At 69.1% G+C, this 19,478-nt stretch overlaps 3 protein-coding genes across 6 annotated transcripts; 2 read left to right on the top strand and 1 right to left on the bottom strand.

The window, feature by feature from the left end:
- Nucleotides 1-1,582: 1,582 nt before the first annotated feature.
- Nucleotides 1,583-5,338, bottom strand: LOC110479258 (acrosin). The gene is made up of 5 exons (XM_085569757.1): nt 5,268-5,338; nt 4,906-5,148; nt 4,349-4,608; nt 3,427-3,529; nt 1,583-3,163 (listed from the first exon to the last, which is right to left on the bottom strand). Exons 1-5 carry the CDS (start codon nt 5,336-5,338, stop codon nt 2,311-2,313), a joined length of 1,530 nt encoding a protein of 509 aa, XP_085425883.1. The 3' UTR covers nt 1,583-2,310.
- A 1,864-nt stretch (nt 5,339-7,202) lies between these two features.
- GCC1 (GRIP and coiled-coil domain containing 1) lies at nt 7,203-13,185 on the top strand. Of its 3 annotated transcripts, XR_014952083.1 has the most exons (4): nt 7,203-7,502; nt 8,728-9,659; nt 10,212-12,841; nt 12,872-13,185. XR_014952083.1 is itself a non-coding variant. In XM_021546366.3 (3 exons), exons 2-3 carry the CDS (start codon nt 8,739-8,741, stop codon nt 11,514-11,516), a joined length of 2,226 nt encoding a protein of 741 aa, XP_021402041.2. In that variant the 5' UTR covers nt 7,203-7,502; nt 8,728-8,738; the 3' UTR covers nt 11,517-13,185. The 3 variants fall into 3 exon arrangements, 2 of the variants coding, with proteins under 2 accessions (XP_021402041.2, XP_085425590.1); XM_021546366.3 differs by having other exon boundaries at nt 10,212-13,185; XM_085569464.1 differs by lacking the exon at nt 7,203-7,502 and having other exon boundaries at nt 8,272-9,659; nt 10,212-13,185.
- A 1,749-nt stretch (nt 13,186-14,934) lies between these two features.
- LOC116184375 (uncharacterized) lies at nt 14,935-18,666 on the top strand. 2 transcript variants are annotated; one of them, XM_085569466.1, is made up of 9 exons: nt 14,935-15,396; nt 15,639-15,737; nt 15,889-15,944; nt 16,478-16,597; nt 16,689-16,731; nt 16,806-16,886; nt 16,955-17,111; nt 18,016-18,086; nt 18,380-18,666. In XM_085569466.1, the coding sequence occupies exons 1-9, from the start codon at nt 15,058-15,060 to the stop codon at nt 18,533-18,535; spliced, it is 1,122 nt and encodes a 373-aa protein (XP_085425592.1). In that variant the 5' UTR covers nt 14,935-15,057; the 3' UTR covers nt 18,536-18,666. The 2 variants fall into 2 exon arrangements, with proteins under 2 accessions (XP_085425592.1, XP_085425591.1); XM_085569465.1 differs by having other exon boundaries at nt 18,016-18,514.
- The last annotated feature ends 812 nt before the right edge of the window (nt 18,667-19,478 follow it).

Below are 19,478 nucleotides of genomic sequence, written 5' to 3'. Positions count from 1 at the left end.
CAAAGCGTGGCACCGGGACGGGCTCCGGGTGGTGGCAGTGACTCCCCAGGGCTGGCTTTGTCCGGGCTCGGGGCTCTCTCCATGGCACATTTCATGGCACATTTCATGGCACACTTCATGGCACACCTGGCACACGCCCCTCACACGTTCCTCGCAGCAGCTCCAGAGCCACATCCCTGTGCCCCTGCCCAGCCTCTGGGTGTCCAGGCCGTGCCAGCAGCGAGCCCCCCGTGCCAGGGCAGCGCTGCCTGGGCACCCCGCGGCACGGCAGAGCACACGGTGTGCTCCCCCCATGAGGTGGGGAAGGTGTGGGATCAAAGCCTTCCTCTGCCCAGGACCGTGCCCGTTCCCGGCATGGAGCCCCTTGTCCCTGTCCAGGTCCACGCTTGGGATCAAGACCGTTCCGATGCCCAGAACCAAAGCCTTCGCTCTGCCCGTGCCCGGTGCATGCGTGGGACCAGGACACGGGCGTTCTTTTGCCCACGCCCGTGCCCGGTGCATGCGTGGGACCAGGACACGGGCGTTCTTTTGCCCACGCCCGCGCCCGTGCCCGGGGTGGAGCCCCCTTCTCTGCCCGTGTCCCACCCGTGTCCCGGGGCTCGGAGCTGTGCCGGGGGGCGCGGGGGTGGGACGGGCGGGGGGCGGCCTCAGTCCCGCCCTCTCCGCAGGTCTGGTTCTCGAACCGCCGAGCCAAGTGGCGCCGGGAGAGCAAGCGGCAGCTGGAGGCTGGCGGCGCAGGTGACAGCCCGGGCACCCAGGGGACGGGACGCGGGCCCCAGGGGCGCCCCTGGGAGGGAGCGCGGCTGACGTTTGGCGCCGGGACACCGGGGGTCGCTTCCCAGAGCCCCGCTGGGAGCTGGGGAGAGGACACGGCCGCTCCCGGTGAACCGGGGCTGGGGCCCGCGCGGTGCCCGAGCCAGGACCTTGTCCCGCCCGTGCCCTGCAGGCTCCTGGTGCGACTGGATCCCGGCCGCCGTCGGTCCCGCCGCCGCAGCCGCCGCACGGGTAGGACGCGGCCGCTCCGGGGTGCTGGGGACACCCCAAGCAGCTCGGGCAGCCCCCGCAGCCCGCGCTGCCGTGGGGAGCCCTGTCCGGAGCGCCCCGACCCTTGCCGGTCCCCGCGGTCCGGAGCAGCCCCGGGACGCCCGGGACATGGCCCTCTCTGGTCCCCACGCAGCCCCTCCCGGACGCGGCCGCGGGCTCGGGGCAGCCCCTGCACGGCCTCGCCGCCCACCCGCGCCCCCCGGCCCCGCTGCACCTCTGCGCCTCCGGGCCCTGCGCCTGGGACGACGCTTGCTGCGGTACGAGGGGCCGGCCCGGCCGCGGGAGCTGCCCGCGGGGGAGGGACCCCCGCGCTCCGGGGCTGGCGGTCCCTGGGTGTCCCCTCCCAGGGCCCGGCGGGCCGTGCCTGAGCCCCGTGTCCGTCCCGCAGGTCTGGCTCCCGGCGGGACCCCCGCTCCAGCGCCCTGGCAGCCCCTGGAGATCCCCCCCTTCGCCCTGCTGCCCCCCGGGCTCACCCCGCTGCCAGCCTGGGGCCCGCAGCCCCGCTGAGCCCCCGGTGCCAGCCCCACGGCCCGGGCTGTCCCGGCCCTGGGGGGCCCTGCAGGACGGGGGGCTCCGAGCCGGGAATTGCGGATATCCCTGCAGGGCGGGCTGCGGAGGCAGCAGGGGCCGGGCCAGCCCGCGGCAGGTCCCTAAACGGCCTCCAGAGGCTGATGGATCACGGAATCCAGGATCCCTGACCCGTTCCGGGAGGGTCCCCACGCTCCAGCCCCTTCCCAGAGCCAGGACAGCTCCTGGGAGCCGCGACCCCGCTGGAGCAGAGGGAACGTCCCGGATCCCACCCGGGACCCAGGGCACAGCGGGGGCAGTGGGGTCGGGGTCCCGGCAGCCTCAGAGACACGAGCTGGTGACAGAGGGGACACCCCTGGGTGGCCGCAGCAGCTCAGGGTGGCACCTCCCGTACCTGCGCATCCCTCGGGGCTCGGGGCTGCTCCGTTCCCGGGCCGCTCGGTTATTAAAGCGCTTTTCCCACTCCGCCCTGGCTCCTCCCGGGCTCCTCCCGAACCGGGCCAGCCCCGCTCGTTCTCCCGCCCGGCCCTCCTGGCCCTGCCCGGCGGCGGAACGGCGCAGAGCCCGCGGTGTGGGAGCACGAACGGCGTTATTTCAATGCACACCGCGGTGTGGGAGCACGAACAGCGTTATTTCAACAAAGAACGGACTGCGGCTCGGGGCGGCAGGGGAGGGGCGGCAGGGACGGAGCGGGCCGGGCCGCGCTCTGCAGCCGGGGCTGCGCCCGCCGGGCTGCGCTCAGCCCAGCTGGTCCCTCAGGAACTGCAGGAAATCCCTGAGCAGGTTACAGAACTGCAGCAGGCTCTGGTACGACACCGAGATCACCAGGAGCCGGTCCGGGGCCGGTGCCGGGGTTGGCACTGGATGCTCGGGCCCCAGGGGGGTGGCTGGCTCGGGTGATGGCTCTGGCACCAGCTCTGGCGTTGGCTCTGGCACTGGCTTCGGCTCTGGCATTGGCACTGGTGCTGGCTCTGGTGTTGGCTTCGTCGCCGGTTCTGTCGTTGCCTCTGGCACTGTCTCTCCTGTCGGCTCTGGCACTGGCACTGGCGTTGGTTCCGGCACCGGCACCGGCTCCGGGCTTGGCTGTGGCGCTGACGTCGGCTCTGGCGTTGGTTTTGTTACCGGCTCCGGCCCTGGAGTCGGCTCTGGCGTCATCTCTGTCACTGGCACCCGCTCTGGCACTGGCTCTAGCACGGGCACCAGCTCTGGTGTCGGCCCTGGCGCTGGCGTTGGCTTTGTCCCTGGCTCTTGTTCCAGCCCTGGCGTCGGGGTCTGCGCCGAAGCCGTGGTGACCTCTGGCTTAGGAGTCGGGGCGCAGTTCGGCTCCGGTGCTGAACCGGTGATGTCAGCTGGGCTCAGGCCCGTCTGGATGAGGATCCAGTTGTAGAAGTGCTGAGTGGAGGTGTAGATCCCGGGGCGCCTGGCTCTGTCACAGCCTCTTCCCCAGCTGTTCAACCCCACCAGCCAGTAGTAGTCAGCTCTGTTGTCCTTGCAGACGAGGGGATTCCCGCTGTCCCCCTGTGCCAGGAGAGATGGCTCAGGGACTGTGGGGGCTGCCGACAGCCCCGGGCTGGCTCCTCTCCCCCAGTCCCTGCCAGGTCCTCATTCAGGGTCAGGGGCTCTCCCATCTCTGCACATGGGTCCCAGATGTGAAGAAGACAGATGTTCCAGGGTCACACCTGCACTTTGGGTCTGCTGAGGGCACTGGATGGGCTTTGTGGGCAGGAACAGGCCTTGGGGACAAGGGGACATAGGACAGGGACCCGCGGGTGGGGAGGGGAGGGGTGGAGAGGGCACAGACTGGGCTGTGGGGGGGCTCCTACCTGGCAGGTGTCGATGCCGCCCTGCGGGTACCCAGCACACAGGTTGTCAGCATGAACGGCCCCCCCGTACCACCGGCTGCTGTTGCAGATCTCCGTGTGGATGAGGTGGACCTTGGACTCCCGCAGAACCATGCCTGATCCCAGAACCGTGGGAATGAGCTGCCAGCAGCTCAGTACCCATCCCCTCCCCTTCCCGGGCCTGTCCCTGCCCCTTCCCGAGGCAGCGATGTGCCCAGCTGTGTCCCTGCCCCTTCCCCACGAGGCAATGCTGCCCAGCTGTGTCCCTGCCCCTTCCCCAGGCAGCGATGTGCCCAGCTGTGTCCCTGCCCCTTCCCCACGCAGCGATGTGCCCAGCTGTGTCCCTGCCCCTTCCCCACGAGGCAATGCTGCCCAGCTGTGTCCCTGCCCCTTCCCCACACAGCGATGTTCCCAGCTGTGTCCCTGCCCCTTCCCCACGCAGCGATGTGCCCAGCTGTGTCCCTGCCCCTTCCCCACGCAGCGATGTTCCCAGCTGTGTCCCTGCTGTTGGCCTGGGGAGGAGCCAGACCCATCTCTCCTGAGGCTTCACAGGGCCAGCAGGAATGGTTTGGGTGAGCAGGGACCTTACAGCTCATTCCGTTCCATGCCCCATCTTGGCAGGGACTCCTTCCCCAGCCTGGGCTGCTCCGAGCCCGGCCCCGCTGACGTCCTGCAGCTGGACCCTGTCTGTGCCCAGTCCGTGTCCCTGTCTGTGCCCAGTTCGTGTCCCTGTCTGTGCCCAGTCCGTGTCCCTGGGGTGCCCAGTCCATGTCCCCGGGGTGCCCAGTCCGTGTCCCCGGGGTGCCTGGTCTGTATCCTTGTCTGTGCCCAGTCTGTGTCCCTGTCTGTGCCCAGTCCATGTCCCCAGGGTGCCCAGTCTGTATCCTCGGAGTGCCCAGCTCACCCTCGGAGTACACATCCCATTGGGAGCTCACCTCTGGCAAAGTTCCAGCCGGCGATGTAGCAGGATTTCAGCTCCAAGACCCTGATGGAGGCGTCGGGCACGCAGCCCAGCTGGATGTAGTCACTGCACTCCACGGGCCGGTCCAGCTCCACCAGGGCGATGTCATTCCTGGCTGTGGCAGGCACGTAGTGCTGGTGCACCAGGAGCCTCTGGATGTGTCTCACCTCAGCCTCGGGGCCCGGCTGGCTCAGATCCGAAACCCCCATCACCACTTCCCACCTGGAGATGCCCCTGGGGAGCAGATGGACAGAGGGGTGACAGAGAGAAAGATGGACAGAGGGGTGACAGGGAGCAGATGACAGAGGGGTGACAGGGAGCAGATGGACAGAGGGGTGACAGGGAGCAGATGACAGAGGGGTGACAGGGAGCAGATGGACAGAGGGGTGACAGGGAGCAGAGCCACGGGCTGCAGCAGCCCAGCATTTCCCGGCCTTCTGCTTCCCAAGGCGGGCAGGGAAGTGGCACGTGGTGCTGTGAGCTGGGCACCTGCCCTGCCCCAGGGACATCTCTGTCCCTGCTGTTTCTTACCCGGCCCTGGCGAAGCAGTGTGCGACCGTGAGCACCCACTGGGAGCTGAGGAGGACACCCGAGCACATGTGCCACGTGCCGTTCTCCCAGGTGGCCTGGATGCTGACAATGCCGGGCCAGGCCCCTGGCTGGACACCCGTGCCAGCCACAACGTGGGACAGGTCAGCAGCAGAAGTCACGGAGTCGTAGTCGAGAACTGAAGAGCTGCGGTCGGAAGCCAAGGGCCGGAGCCCGCAGGTGCCTCTGGAAGCACAGAGCCATCACTGCCCTGCTCGGGGACAGCAGGGACAGGGACCCCGAGGGGCTCCTCTGTGCCCAGGCTGTGCCAGGGAAGCCCCCGAGTGTCCCCGAGCCCCCCTGACCTGCAGGTGTCCCAGGTGGTCCACACGGGCCCGGCCAGGGCCAGCAGGAGGAGCAGCCCCAGCAAAGCCATCGCTGCAGGTGGCAGAGGCGGAGCAGAACTGTCACCTCTGGTGCCACCCGCGGCCCTGGCAGTGCCCACGGTGCCACCAGGCTGGGCTGATGTCACAGAGGGTCGGTTCCATGGGTCGGGGCAGCTCGGTGTCACAGAGTGGAATGTGGAATGGTCTGGGGGCAGCACCCAGAGCACCAGCATGGGGTCAGACCCGCCCGGCACCGGGCTGGGCATGAGCAGCTGGAGCAGCCCTGGGAGAAGGATTTGGGGGTGCTGGGGGTGAGAGCTCAGAGCCCTGGCAGGACCTGGAGGGGCTCCAGGAGAGCTGCAGAGGGGCTGGGGACAAGGATGGAGGGACAGGACACAGGGAATGGCTCCCACTGCCAGAGGGCAGCCAGGGATGGGAGATTGGGAATGAGGAATTCCTGGCTGGGCTGGGATTGCCAGAGCAGCTGGGGCTGCCCCTGGATCCCTGGCAGTGCCCAAGGCCAGGCTGGACACTGGGGCTGGAGCAGCCTGGGACAGTGGGAGGTGTCCCTGCCCAAGGAATAATTCAGTAACCAGTAGAAGACAGAACGCTAATTAATGAAAGAGGTTTTAATGTCATTTAGAAGCAATGAACATTGACTTCTTTGTCGGCTCAGAATGCACAAACGGGTGACAAAGTTTTGTCCCGGGCTCTCTGTGGAGCCCCTGGGCAGGGACAGAGCAGGGCCGGGCTGACGGACGCTGGAGCAGCTCGAGTTCCGTTCCTCCCGGCGGCTCCGGGCGATTCCGGCCGCACCGGGAGCACCCCCGGCTCCCTCCCGCGGGGGACAGGGGGACCGGGCCCGGCTGAGGCGGCGCTGCCCGGGCTGGCTCGGACAGAGCCGAGGGCGCTGTGGCTGCTCCCCATCGTTACCGGGGGGTGTGGAGCGCCAGGATGCTCCTCCGGGCCGTCCCCAGAGGGGACACCCGCTTGGAGAGGGGCTGCAGGGGCTGGGGGGACCGCGGCCGCCGTGGGGACGGCACGGGAGGGGCCGCGACACCGCTCGGTCCGCTCCGGGACACCGCTCATCGCTCCGGGACACCGCTCGGCCCGCTCCGGGACACCGCTCATCGCTCCGGGACACCGCTCGGCGCTCCGGGACACCGCTCGGCCCGCTCCGCGCTCCCGGCGGAGACACCCTCGGGGTCACCTCCCTGCCGGGGCTCTGGCCCGCCCGCCGCGACCCCCGCGGATGGCGGGCACTGAGGGCGACACGGGGGGACACGGGGGACACGGGGAACACGGGGGGACACGGGGGGATACGGGGGACACGGGGGGACACGGGGGGACACGGGGGGATACGGGAGGACACGGGGCACTCCAGGGGACACCGGGAGGGACACGGGGGGACACGGGGGGAACATGGGAGGACACAGGGGGACACGGGGAACACGGGGGGACACGGGGGGACACGGGGGGAAACGGGGAGAACACAAGGGGACACAGGAGGACATGAGGGGACACAGGAGGACACGGGAGGACACGGGGGGCCACGGGGCACTCCAGGGGACACGTGGGGCCACGGGGGGACACGAGGGGACACACGGAGGTACAGGGCCACCCGGCTGTCACCACTCTGCGGTGCGGGGCCGAAGGCCACGCCCCCGCTCTGGCCACGCCCTCATTACTGACCACGCCCCTTGGGGACACGGCTGTCCATCGGCGCCCAGGCCACGCCCCGCGCCAACAGACCACGCCCCCGACGCCCGGCCACGCCCCCACCGCCCGGCCACGCCCCCACCGACCGGCCACGCCCCCGCCGCGCGGGAGACCCCGCCCACACCCGAGCGGCGCGCGCACGGCCCCGCCCCGCCGTGTCCCCCCGTGTCCCCCGTGTCCCTCCGTATTCTTCCCGTGTCACTCCGTGTCCCCCCGTGTCCCCCGGTATCCCCCCGTGTCCCCCGTGTCCTTCCGTATTCTTCCCGTGTCACTCCGTGTCCCCCCGTGTCCCCCGGTATCCCCCCGTGTCCCCCGTGTCCCTCCGTATTCTTCCCGTGTCACTCCGTGTCCCCCCGTGTACCCCGTGTCCTCCCGTGGGCCACGCCCACAAACCGCCTTACGAGGGGCGTGAACCGCCCCCCGGTAACGGATCCGTTTGCCCCGCCCCCGCGGCAGCTTCCGGCGGAAGTGGCGGCGCGGCGGAACCGGCCGGAGGTGAGGGGGGCCCGGGCACCGGGGGTGAGGGCTGCGGGTACCGGGGGGTGAGGGCTGCGGGTACCGGGGGTGAGGATGGCGGGTACCGGGGGTGAGGATGGCGGGTACCGGGGGTGAGGGCTGCGGGTACCGGGGGTGAGGGCTGCGGGTACCGGGGGTGAGGATGGCGGGTACCGGGGTGAGGGCTGCGGGTACCGGGGGTGAGGATGGCGGGTACCGGGGGTGAGGATGGCGGGTACCGGGGGTGAGGGCTGCGGGTACCGGGGGTGAGGATGGCGGGTACCGGGCGGTGAGGATGGCGGATACCGGGGGTGAGGATGGCGGATACCGGGCGGTGAGGATGGCGGGTACCGGCGGTGAGGATGGCGGGTACCGGCGGTGAGGATGGAGGGTACCGGGCGGTGAGGATGGCGGGTACCGGGGGTGAGGATGGTGGATACCGGGGGTGAGAGCTGCGGGTACCGGGGGTGAGGATGGCGGGTACCGGGGGGTGAGGATGGCGGGTACCGGGGGTGAGGACTGCGGGTACCGGGGGGTGAGGATGGCGGGTACCGGGGGTGAGGGCTGCGGGTACCGGGGGTGAGGGCTGCGGGTACCGGGCGGTGAGGATGGCGGGTACCGGGCGGTGAGGATGGCGGGTACCGGGGGGTGAGGATGGCGGGTACCGGGGGGTGAGGATGGCGGGTACCGGGGGTGAGGATGGCGGGTACCGGGGGTGAGGATGGCGGGTACCGGGGGTGAGAGCTGCGGGTACCGGGGGTGAGGATGGCGGGTACCGGGGGTGAGGATGGCGGGTACCGGGAGTCCGGAGGGATCCGGGCAGGAGGCAGGATGGTCCCGGGGGTGCCGGTGAGGGGCCCGGGTGGTGTCCGGGGGTCGCGGTGGCTCTGGTGGTCCCGAGGCGGTGACAGTGGAGGGCCCAGGGCGGTCCGGGAGGTGCCGGGGGTTGGAATGGTGTCCGGGGTCAGGATGAGGGATCAGGATGGGGGTCCTGCACGGGGGTCCAGAGGAGTGTCCCGGGGGTCCGGGTCATGTCCTGGCGGGCTCAGGATGGGGGTCTCGAGGGGGTCGGGATGGGAGCCCTGGGCTGGCCGGGATGTGGGTGCCGGGGGGTTCGGGGTGGTGTCTGTGCTGTTTGCTGCCCCTTTGGTGTCCTGGTGGGCCCAGGGCGATGCTCCTGCCCGTGCCAAAGGTGCCTTTTCTCCTTGCCCTGCTTCCCCCCCAGATCCCCCCGCCATGGAGAAGTTCGGGATGAACTTCGGGGGCGGCCCCAGCAGGAAGGAGCTGCTGGAGACCATCGAGACGCAGAAGCAGCAGCTCCTGCGCTTCCAGGCGCGCCTCAAGGACGTGGTCCAGGCCTACAAGAGCCTCCTGAAGGAGAAGGAGGCGCTGGAAGCCAGCCTGAAGGTGCTCTCCGCGTCCCACGACGGGGACCTCGCGGTGCCCCCGCCCGGGGCTGGGGACTCCCCGGACGACCGGAGCTCGGAGCACAGCGAGGACAGCGCGGGGACGGCCGCCAGCGCGGACGCCGCGGCCGGCCTGACCGGTGCCGGGGGGGACGAGGAGGACAAACCCGCGGGCGGCGCTTCCCAGAGAGCCGAGGAGCCGGGCGGCTCGGAGGGCGGCTCGCCGGGCGAGCCCGAGCGGCGCCTGCAGCAGCTGAAGGCGCAGCTGGCCACGCTGACGGGCGCGCTGGCCACGGTGACGCGGGAGAAGTCGCGCATGGAGGCGTCGTACCAGGCGGAGCGGCGGCAGATGAAGCAGGAGCTGGAGGAGGCGGCGGGGCGGGCGCGGGACGAGGCGGAGCGGCGGGACGCCGAGCTGCGGCGGCTGCGGGAGCAGCTGGCCGAGACCCGCGCCCGCCTGGCCGCGCAGCAGCGCGAGCGCGAGAGCGAGCAGGCCGACCACGGGCTGATGCTGCGCGAGCTGCAGGAGCTGCTGCGCGCCGAGCGCGCCGCGCGCCGCGCCGCCGAGCGAGCCCCGGGCCACGAGCAGCACGGCCGGCGGCTGAGCCACGAGCTGGAGGAGCTGCGCAGGGAGCTGCAGGACGCGCGCGAGGAGAGCGGGAGGGCGGACCCGCGGATCCGGGAGCTGCAGGAGGAGATGGCCGCCCTCAAGAACCACTTCCAGCTGCAGCTGGTGCAGGAGATGAAGAAGGTGATTGCTGCCTGGGAATGAGGGTGGTGTGCAGGAGCTGGGGCGAGGTTTGGGGCTGCGGGAGCCAAATCCCCTCTCCCAGTCTCTCGGAATCCAAAGCGTCCCATCGCGGATTGATGGGATGATAATCCTGGGGAGCAGCTCTGTGTGGGATGTATCCAGGGAGTGGGGCTGGAGTCAAATTCCCCTTCCCAATCCTTCAGATTCCAGGAGGTTCAAAATAAATGGCACAGGGTGCCCAGAGTAACTGGGGCTGCCCCTGGATCCCTGGAATGCCCAAGGCCAGGCTGGACACTGGGGCTGGAGCAGCCTGGGGCAGTGGGAGGTGTCCCTGCATGGCAGTCATGGAGCGGCTCTGGGGTCCCTTCCCACCCAACCCATTCCAGGATTCCAAGCACAAACCCCTGAAAAGCCAGGACAGGGAGGTGTCCAGGCAGGGCTCCTGGGGTGGGGAGGGCCCCGTGTTGGTTCGGAGCACAGGAGGGGCCCCGTGTGACCCCAGGTGAGTCCCCACGTGTCCCCACGTGCTGTAACCCCGCCGTGTCCCCGCAGACAGCCCAGGCCGAGGAGCAGCTGCGGCAGCGCTCGCAGCAGGAGGAGCGGCGCGTGGCCGAGCTGGAGGCCCAGGTGTCCCAGGTGTCCGAGCTGCTGGGCACCTACGAGAAGGCCAAGCAGAGGGACCAGGGCACCATCCAGAGGCTCAAGGACCGCATTGTGCAGCTGGACCTGGAGAACAAGACCTTGGCCATCGCCGCCTCCAGCCGCTCCCTGGGCGAGGTCGCCGTGGAGGAGGCCACCCTGGACGTGGGCGCGCTCAAGGAGAAGATGGAGAAGCTGCAGAAGCTCCTGCAGGCGGCGGCCGGGAAGGGCCCGGCGGGGCCGGAGGCGGAGGAGCCGCGGGAGCCGGAGCAGCCCCCGGGCGGCGGGGACGGCAACGGGGACAAGGCCTCGGGCGGGCACTGCCAGCAGGAGCTGAGGCAGCTCAAGGAGGAGTTCGAGCGCTACAAGGTGAGGGCGCAGCAGGTGCTGAAGAGCAAGGCCACCAAGGACATGGGCCTGGCCAAGGAGCTGGAGGAGGCACGGGAGCAGCTGGCGGAGCTCCAGGACAAGCACGCGCTGCTGCAGCTGGCCGCGGACGAGACGGAGAAGCGGCACCGGCAGGAGCTGGAGGCCAAGCAGCAGGAGCTGTCGCAGCTGCAGCAGCTGCACCGGCAGGAGCTGGAGCGCTGCCAGCTGCAGTTCCGGGAGCGGGCGCTGCGGCTGGAGGAGGAGATGCACAAGCAGCGGGACCGGGCGCTGGCCGTGCTGGCCGAGAAGGACCGGGAGCTGGAGCAGCTCCGCGCCCCGGCGCCGCCCCACGGCCCCAGGAGCCGGCCCGGGGACGGCGGCCCCGGGGACGCTGCCGGCCCCGGGGACGCTCCCGGCCGGGATTCCTCGGAGATCCTGCCGCAGGCGCTGCAGCCGTGCTCCGGCTCCGAGCCCACCTTCTTCCTGTACGCCGAGCAGCTGGCGCGCAAGGAGGTGGAGATCGCGGCGCTGCGCAAGCACAAGCACCGGCTGGAGGTGCAGCTGCACCAGCTGCGGGGCCGCGCCCTGGCCGAGGAGGACAAGCACCGGGAGGAGGTGGCGGCGCTGCGGGACGAGATCCAGAAGAACTGCCGGGATAAGAGCAGGGAAGGGGCCAACCTGGAGTACCTGAAGAACGTGGTGTACCGGTTCCTGACGCTGCCGGACGCGCGGGGCCGGCAGCAGACGCTCACAGCCATCCTGGCCATCCTGCACTTCAGCCCCGAGGAGAAGCTGAGCATCGCCAAGAGCTCGGCCCACGGCTCCTGGTGGCTCTATGGCAAGAGATGAGGGGTGGATTTTATTCCCTTTTCCCAAAGAGCTCCTTCCCGAGCACTGACTAAAACCTCATCCCAGCCACGCCTGGGTCTCTCCAGGATTTGGGCTCCGTTTGGTTTTTTTGGCACTAATTTGCAGTGGGGTTGTGCCAGCTTTTCCAGCCCCAAAGCCTCCGTGGTGGGAATTTGCTCCGAGTTGGGACTTGATCTGAAAGCGTGGAATTGAAGATGCCGAGGTTTTCTAAAGATGATTTAAAAACAATCCCTACCTGCCAGGCGTGGCATCAAGTGGAGTTCACTTGGATCTTCAAGCTCCAGCCAGGCTGGTGACTCAGGAGATGAAAGGGAAGGTGGGAAGCACTTTAGGTGGAGCTAAAATAGCACCAGGCCAGGAAGGCTTGGGAAGATGGGGCTCAGAGCAGGAAATCTTGAGCATTTCCCTCTAAGGTTCTTTTCCAGAGCCTGATTTAACCAGTGGATGCAGCTCCAGGCTCATCCAGGGGCTCGGGCTCTCCTTCCTTCCCAGGGATCCTCTCTGGGTTATCAGGGGTTCTAGGAAGGAGAAAGGATCTCCCTGTGGATGATTCCCATCCTGAGGGTGTTGTTTTCCTGCCCCGCATTTGGAATTGAATCCTGGCTGCTGAAGCTCGGCCCAGAGACAGGGATGGGTCTGGATTAACACCCAAGAGGTCTTGGAGCCGAGTCAAGAGCAGGTCTGGGAGCAGCTCGTGGTGCTGCACTGCCAGAGAGCCTTGGGAAGGATCGGCCACTCCTGGCACTGCCAGGGACAAGGACAGGGACGTGGAATTTCTCTCCATTCCTCCTTGTCTGTCCTGGTCCCGTCAGCAGCCAACCTCCCTGGATTCTGCTCTGGCCAGTGCAGCCCTCGGTGCCAATTTCTCCTCAATAAAATCCTCAGGGAAAACGTGCTGGGACAGGGCAGAGCCTGTCCCTGCTGGGAGGGGGACACAGCTGGGGGATTTCCCTGCATCCAGGGATGCTCCCACCCGGAGCAGCAGGACCCAGGTGCTGCCCTGAGGGGAGAGTTTGTCCCAGGAATGCTTGAAACGCTGCTGAAGGACAAAGTGCTGGCTCAGCCAGGGGAGAGCCCAGTCCCTGCTCCCAGTTTGGAAGTGTTGAATCAAGGGGTGCCTCTGGAGTGGCAGCGATGGCTCCAACTCTTTCCCTGGAGCCATTCCCACAACTCCAGAGGGAGGTGGAGCCTCGTCCTGCTGTGGCTTCGCTGCTCAGGCTGAGGGGATGGATCCCTGTTGTCCCTCTGGCCACAGCTTGGAGCAGGGAATCAGTGTGGGACCCGGCTGGGAGAGGAGGGACAAGGTGGATTCCAGCTGGGAGAGGAGGGACAAGGTGGATTCCAGCTCGGAGAGGAGGGACAAGGTGGGACCCGGCTGGGAGGACCCAGATCCGTCCCGGTGCCCTCTGTCTGTTCCTGGCAGAGGAAGATGAGGGAGCTGCTGAGGGGGAGCATCTCCAGGGGTGCCCAGCTCCGTGTCACTGTCACCCTCCTGCAGCTCCCAGTGCCATTCCTTCCTCTGCTCCCCTCCAGCCCCTCTCCCTCCTGCTCCCTTCTTCCCTCAGACCCTCCTCCACATTCCTCCCTCCTTTTTCCCTCTCTCCCTTCAGCCAGTATCCCTGAAATAAAGGTAAAATGTTTGTGGGAACTCTGCTGGCTCCTGGGGGTGGGATGGGCATTGCTTGGGGATTTTTGGTGGATGTTGGAACATCCTTGGGTTAAAATTATCACAAAATTGTTAAATCCCTTGATTTCCTGAGATTCCTGGCAGTGTGAGAACAGGAATGGTTCATTCCTGCACCTGCAGTCGTGGTGTGGCAGCTGAGTGGATGCAGAGGAGTCTGGCACTGAGAATCCCAGGATGGGCTGGGTGGGAAGGGACCCCAAACCCCCCCCAGTGCCACCCCTGCCCTGGCAGGGACACCTCCCACTGCCCCAGGCTGCTCCAGCCCCAGTGTCCAGCCTGGCCTTGGGCACTGCCAGGGATCCAGGGGCAGCCCCAGCTGCTCTGGCAATCCCAGCCCAGCCAGGAATTCCTCATTCCCAATCTCCCATCCATGGCTGCCCTCTGGCAGTGGGAGCCATTCCCTGTGTCCTGTCCCTCCATCCTTGTCCCCAGTCCCTCTGCAGCTCTCCTGGAGCCCCTCCAGGCCCTGCCAGGGCTCTGAGCTCTCCCTGGATCCTTCTCCTCTCCAGGTGAGCCCCCCCAGCTCTCCCAGCCTGCATCCCTGGGATCTGCGGGGCTCCAGCCCTGCAGCAGCTCTGTGCACTCTGGGCTCTCCAGCAGCACAAGGAGCTCCCGGCTGTTCTCCCAGCGCTGTGCCCTCATTCCCGGTGTGCCCAGGGGCATCCGGGCGCTCGTTTGGGCTCTCCCACGCCGGAGGCCGATCCCTCCCCGTTCCCGAGGCTGGCACGGCGCCGCCTGCTCCTCTGGGAAGCTCCTGCTGCTCCTCTGGGAAGCTCCAGCCGCCCCGGCCGGGCAGGTTCCTCCGGCTGCGCCGTGGCCGTGTCCCGAGTCCGGGCAGCGGCGGCGGCGGGAGCCGCTCCCAGCTTCGCTCCATCCATCCCGGGCTGCGGCCGGGGAGAGCCGGGCGGGCTCCGGGCTGCGGCCCGGCCATGGCCGAAGCGCAGGGACAGCCGCCGGCTCTCTCGGACGTCCAGGTACAGCGTGCGGGGCGCTCCGGAGGGCCGGGAGCGGCTGGGCTGAGCGCTGCGCTCGCACCCCAGCAAATCCTGCCCGAGGGAGCTCCCCCCGCCGGGGCCTGGGCCGCCGCTTCGGGCACCGGCCCGCACGGAGGGGTGCCAGCCGGGCAGGGCTTTCCCTGGGCCGGAGCGGCTCTTCCCTGCCTCCTGCCCCGCTGCTCCCGGCGGACTCCCGGGCCCGGACCCGCCCGGCTCCGGAGGCGCCCTCGGGAGCCGCTCCCAGCGCGGCCGCGGCTCCTCGGCGCTCCCCAGCCCCGGGTGAGGGGAGCTTGGGAGGCGATCCCAGCGGGAAAACTCGGGCGAAAGGAGCAGGGGAACCCCGCCGCGTGCGGCCACCGCCGAGGGGCTGCAGAGCCGGCCCCGGCCCCTCCAGTCCCCACCCGCGCCCGTTCCTGGGCTCCGGCCAGGGGTGGCCGAGGGACGCAGTCCGGCCGTGCCCGGGGTCCCACCTCCCACTCCCGTGGGGGGCTCGGGCCGGCCCCGCTCCCCCCTGCCTCCCGCAGGTCCTGGTGCTGACGGGCGTCACCCTCCCGGCCGCGCTGCTCAGGTGGGTCCTGTCCCCTGTCCCTCGCCCCGGGCTGGCACCTGCGGGTGGCAGCGGCTCTGCCGGGACGGTCATCGCCCGCCCCGTCCCCTGCAGCCTCCTGGGCAGCGGATCCGTCCTGGCTGTCACCTCCTGGCAGGGGCGCTGCTGCCACATCCAGGTGAGTGCCACCGGCCTGTGGCAGTGTCCCTGCTGCCACATCCAGGTGAGTGTCACCGGCCTGTGGCAGTGTCCCTGCTGCCACATCCAGGTGAGTGCCACCGGCTCCTGGCAATGCTGCCATGTCCAGGTGAGTGTCACCAGCTCCCAGGGACACAGGGCTGGGTCTGGCCCCAGCTAAGCCCGAGTCAAAGCCGAGCTAACACCGGGTTTAAAGCCCCGGGCAGGGAGCAGGAGGTGCAGGATGCCCAACTCGCGGCACTCGCCCCGGGGGCTGCTGCCAGCAGAGCTAACGCCGTGCCCTGTCCCCAGCTGCGCCCCCTGTTCCTCCTGGCCCTGGCAGATTTCCTGGGTGCCACGGCGCTGCTGGGCACGGGAACCATCCCGCTGCTGCCGGCCCCCCTCTCCGTGCCCGCCTACGCCGCCTGTCCCTACGGGCGGATGCTGACCACGGTAAGGGGACGCTGCTGGGGACAGCTGGGGCCTGTCTGCGGCTGCAGTGTCCTGGGGACACTGTCCTGGGGTCCCCCCCTCGGGAGGAACCTCTGCCGAGGGTCGGGCTGTGGAGCACGAGGAGGGAATGGAAGGGGGAGTGGGGGGTGTCGGGGGCAGAGGGAAGGTGGAAGGGGCCCTGGCGGCGCTGGACACCGCAGGATGCCCGCTCCCCTTCCCTCTGCTCTGCCCCTCTCTCCCAGACCTCCTACGCCGTCTCGTTCCTCATGGTCGCTGTTTACGCGTTCGAGTCGCACCGCACCGTGCTCGGGGGGCGAGCCCGGCCCCCGGCAGCGCTGCAGGTCCGTGCCTCGCCCGGCCACAGCCGGGACAGGACAAGCGAGCAGCGGGGCGATCCGGGGCAGCCCCTTTCCCCGGGAATCCGGGATTTCCCCGGTCCTGGCGGAGCTGCGGCCGCCCCTCCAGCCCCGGCTCACGGCGGTTCTCCCGCAGGAGCGGAGCCGCTGCCTGGAGAGCGCCTGGCAGGGAATTCCGTACGTCCTGGCCTGGTAGGAGCCGCCGCCGGCCCGCCCGGGGCTCCCACCGGCCCTTCCCGAGGCCGGCCCGGGGCTCCCACCCGTTCCTTCCCGGGGCCGGCCGGGGCTCCCACCGGCCCTTCTCCAGGCTGGTGCCGGCCCGGGACTCACCGTCCCTTCCCGGGGCCGGCCCGGGGCTCCCACCCGTCCCTTCCCGGGGCCGGCCCGGGGCTCTCACCGTCCCTTGCCCAGGCTGGTGCCGGCCCGGGGCTCTCACCGTCCCTTGCCCAGGCTGGTGCCGGCCCGGGGCTCTCACCGTCCCTTGCCCAGGCTGGTGCCGGCCCGGGCTCTCACCCGTCCCTTGCCCAGGCTGGTGCCGGCCCGGGGCTCTCACCGTCCCTTGCCCAGGCTGGTGCCGGCCCGGGGCTCCCACCCGTTCCTTCCCCAGGCTGGTGCCGGCCCGGGGCTCCCACCCGTTCCTTGCCCAGGCTGGTGCCGGCCCGGGCTCCCACCCGTCCCTTGCCCAGGCTGGTGCCGGCCCGGGCTCTCACCCGTCCCTTGCCCAGGCTGGTGCCGGCGCTGACTCTCCTGGCGCAGCTGCTCGCCCGCGGCACCTCCGCCGCCGACATCGCGCCCGTGGTGCCCTGGGCCGGCTCCAACGACACCTTCAGCCTTTACTGCTCCAGGTACGGCCCCTCCGCCCCCGCCCTGCCCGGGGCATCGCTGCCGGGACTCCGGGGAGGCTTTGGGACCTCCAGCACCGCTCTGTCCTTGCAGCTGCCTCCTCCTGATCCACCCGAACCAGGACATCTGCTCCCAGGTGGGCTCTCAGGTGGGGCTCCGGGGCCGCGGGGGTCGCTGGCCCGGCCCCGCTCATTTCCCGCTGCCTCCCAGTCCGGCGGGGGCAAGAACGCGGGGCTGGAGGAGAAAATCATCTTCCTGCTGTACCTGCTGCTGGTGCTCGGCTGCTGCTCGGTGAGGTCGCGGCTCGGGGGAGGCACTGGGGGTCCCCAGCGCGCCGCTGACCCCCGGACGCCCCCCAGCTCCTGTACCGGCGGGTGCGGCTCCGGTGCCGGGGGAACGCGGCGCTGCCGCTGCTGAGCCTGGACAGGGACGGCGGCTTCGGGGGCAGGAGCGGCCGCAGCGTCAGCAAAGCCTCGCTGTACTTCCAGCTGGTTTTCCTGCTCTGCTGGACGCCAGGCAAGGCCAGGGGGGTGTCCCAAAGCCCCCAGCCCCGCAGGGTCACAGTGAGGGTGTCCCCAGCTTCCCCAGGGTCACAGTGAGGGTGTCCCCAGCCCCTCAGGGTCACAGTGAGGGTGTCCCAAAGCCCCCAGCCCCGCAGGGTCACAGTGAGGGTGTCCCCAGCCCCGCAGGGTCACAGTGACGGTGTCCCCAGCCCCGCAGGGTCACAGTGACGGTGTCCCCAGCTTTCCCAGGGTCACAGTGAGGGTGTCCCAAAGCCCCCAGCCCCTCAGGGTCACAGTGAGGGTGTCCCAGCTCCTCAGGGTCACAGTGAGGGTGTCCCCAGCTTCCCCAGGGTCGCAGTGAGGGTGTCCCAAAGCCCCCAGCTTCCCCAGGGTCACAGTGAGGGTGTCCCCAGCCCTGCAGGGTCACAGTGAGGGTGTCCCCAGCTTCCCCAGGGTCACAGTGAGGGTGTTCCAGCTCCCCAGGGTCACAGTGAGGGTGTCCCAAAGCCCCCAGCCCCACAGGGTCACAGTGAGGGTGTCCCCAGCCCCTCAGGGTCACAGTGAGGGTGTCCCCAGCCCCTCAGGGTCACAGTGAGGGTGTCCCAAAGCCCCCAGCCCCACAGGGTCACAGTGAGGGTGTCCCAGCTCCCCAGGGTCACAGTGAGGGTGTCCCAAAGCCCCCAGCCCCTCAGGGTCACAGTGAGGGTGTCCCCAGCTCCCCCAGCCCCACAGGGTCACAGTGAGGGTGTCCCCAGCCCCTCAGGGTCACAGTGAGGGTGTCCCCAGCTTCCCCAGGGTCACAGTGACGGTGTCCCCAGCTTCCCCAGGGTCACAGTGAGGGTGTCCCCAGCTCCCCCAGCCCCGCAGGGTCACAGTGAGGGTGCCCCACCAAGGAATTCCTTCTGTCCCACCCACAGCCTTCCTCCTCACCATCCTCTCCTTCACCAGCATCAGCCCTGCCTCGCTCTTCATCCTCTACGTGTCCACAGTGAGTAAAGCCCCTTTTCCAGGGCTCCCAGGTTGGCCATTTGTCCCCATCGCACGTGGGAGCTGTGGCAGCCCTTGGGGACACCCTGGGCAGGGTGAGGACACGGCCCTGGGCCCAGCATGGCTGTTCCCACTGGATTTTGGGTTGGGATCTCACCCCTTGGCTCTTCCCAGGGCCTGGGTGTGCTTTAATTGGCCACACCAAGGGGAAAGTCCCTCCGTGTGCTGTGCCAGCCTGCCCGGGCTGTGCCTGCAGGGACCTGGAGCCCTGAGCCGCTGTCCCTGTGTCCCCAGGCCCTGAGCGTGTCCCTGCAGGGCTTCCTGCACAGTCTGGTCTACGGCTGGATGCGGGAGAACTTCCGCCGGGACGTGCTGGCGCGGAGCGCCTCCCCGCAGAGCCCGGAGGGGCTCAAGGCTTTCTACGACGATTCCCTGGGGGCTGCTCCCTGAGCTCCCACCCCATCCCCTTCCCTGGGATCTGCTCCCTGAGCTCCCACCCCATCCCGTTCCCTGGGATCTGCTCCCTGAGCTCCCACCCTATCCCATTCCCTGGGATCTGCTCCCTGAGCTCCCACCCTATCCCATTCCCTGGGATCTGCTCCCTGAGCTCCCACCCCATCCCGTTCCCTGGGATCTGCTCCCTGAGCTCCCACCCTATCCCATTCCCTGGGATCTGCTCCCTGAGCTCCCACCCCATCCCGTTCCCTGGGATCTGCTCCCTGAGCTCCCACCTCATCCCGTTCCCTGGGATCTGCTCCCTGAGCTCCCACCCCATCCCATTCCCTGGGATCTGCTCCCTGAGCTCCCACCCCATCCCCTTCCCTGGGAGCTCCCACCCCATCCCCTTCCCTGGGATCTGCTCCCTGAGCTCCCACCCCATCCCATTCCCTGGGATCTGCTCCCTGAGCTCCCACCCTATCCCATTCCCTGGGATCTGCTCCCTGAGCTCCCACCTCATCCCGTTCCCTGGGATCTGCTCCCTGAGCTCCCACCCCATCCCCTTCCCTGGGATCTGCTCCCTGAGCTCCCACCCCATCCCATTCCCTGGGATCTGCTCCCTGAGCTCCCACCCCATCCCCTTCCCTGGGATCTGCTCCCTGAGCTCCCACCCTATCCCATTCCCTGGGATCTGCTCCCTGAGCTCCCACCTCATCCCGTTCCCTGGGATCTGCTCCCTGAGCTCCCACCCCATCCCCTTCCCTGGGATCTGCTCCCTGAGCTCCCACCCCATCCCGTTCCCTGGGGGCTGCCCAAAGCCCCCCGGGATTTGCACATTCCCAGCAGCTCAGGGAATCCCAGAACGGTTCGGGTGGTCAGGGACCCCAGAGCCCCTCCGGTGCCACCCTGCCCTGGCAGGGACAGCTCCCGCGGCTCCCGGTGTCCCGGCAGGATC

The sequence above is a fragment of the Lonchura striata genome, chromosome 1A (assembly GCF_050655825.1).
Source record: "Lonchura striata isolate lonStrDom1 chromosome 1A, ASM5065582v1, whole genome shotgun sequence".
NCBI classification, from domain to species: Eukaryota; Metazoa; Chordata; class Aves; order Passeriformes; family Estrildidae; genus Lonchura; species Lonchura striata.
Note: the sequence above shows the minus strand (reverse complement) of the source record. Positions and strands in the feature narration are given on the sequence as shown.

Bases quoted from the DNA above. Each gene is read 5' to 3' on its own strand.
- LOC110479258 (XM_085569757.1), bottom strand. From the start codon at position 5,338: ATGGCTTTGCTGGGGCTGCTCCTCCTGCTGGCCCTGGCCGGGCCCGTG. The intron at 5,149-5,267 runs GTCAGGGGGGCT...CTGTGCTTCCAG, and splicing joins ACCACCTGGGACACCTGCAG to AGGCACCTGCGGGCTCCGGC. The intron at 4,609-4,905 runs GTAAGAAACAGC...TCTGCTCCCCAG, and splicing joins CACTGCTTCGCCAGGGCCGG to GGGCATCTCCAGGTGGGAAG.
- GCC1 (XM_085569464.1), top strand. From the start codon at position 8,534: ATGTCCTGGCGGGCTCAGGATGGGGGTCTCGAGGGGGTCGGGATGGGA. The intron at 9,660-10,211 runs GTGATTGCTGCC...GTGTCCCCGCAG, and splicing joins TGGTGCAGGAGATGAAGAAG to ACAGCCCAGGCCGAGGAGCA.
- LOC116184375 (XM_085569465.1), top strand. From the start codon at position 15,058: ATGCTGCCATGTCCAGGTGAGTGTCACCAGCTCCCAGGGACACAGGGC. The intron at 15,945-16,477 runs GTAGGAGCCGCC...TCCCTTGCCCAG, and splicing joins ATTCCGTACGTCCTGGCCTG to GCTGGTGCCGGCGCTGACTC. The intron at 16,732-16,805 runs GTGGGCTCTCAG...GCTGCCTCCCAG, and splicing joins ACCAGGACATCTGCTCCCAG to TCCGGCGGGGGCAAGAACGC.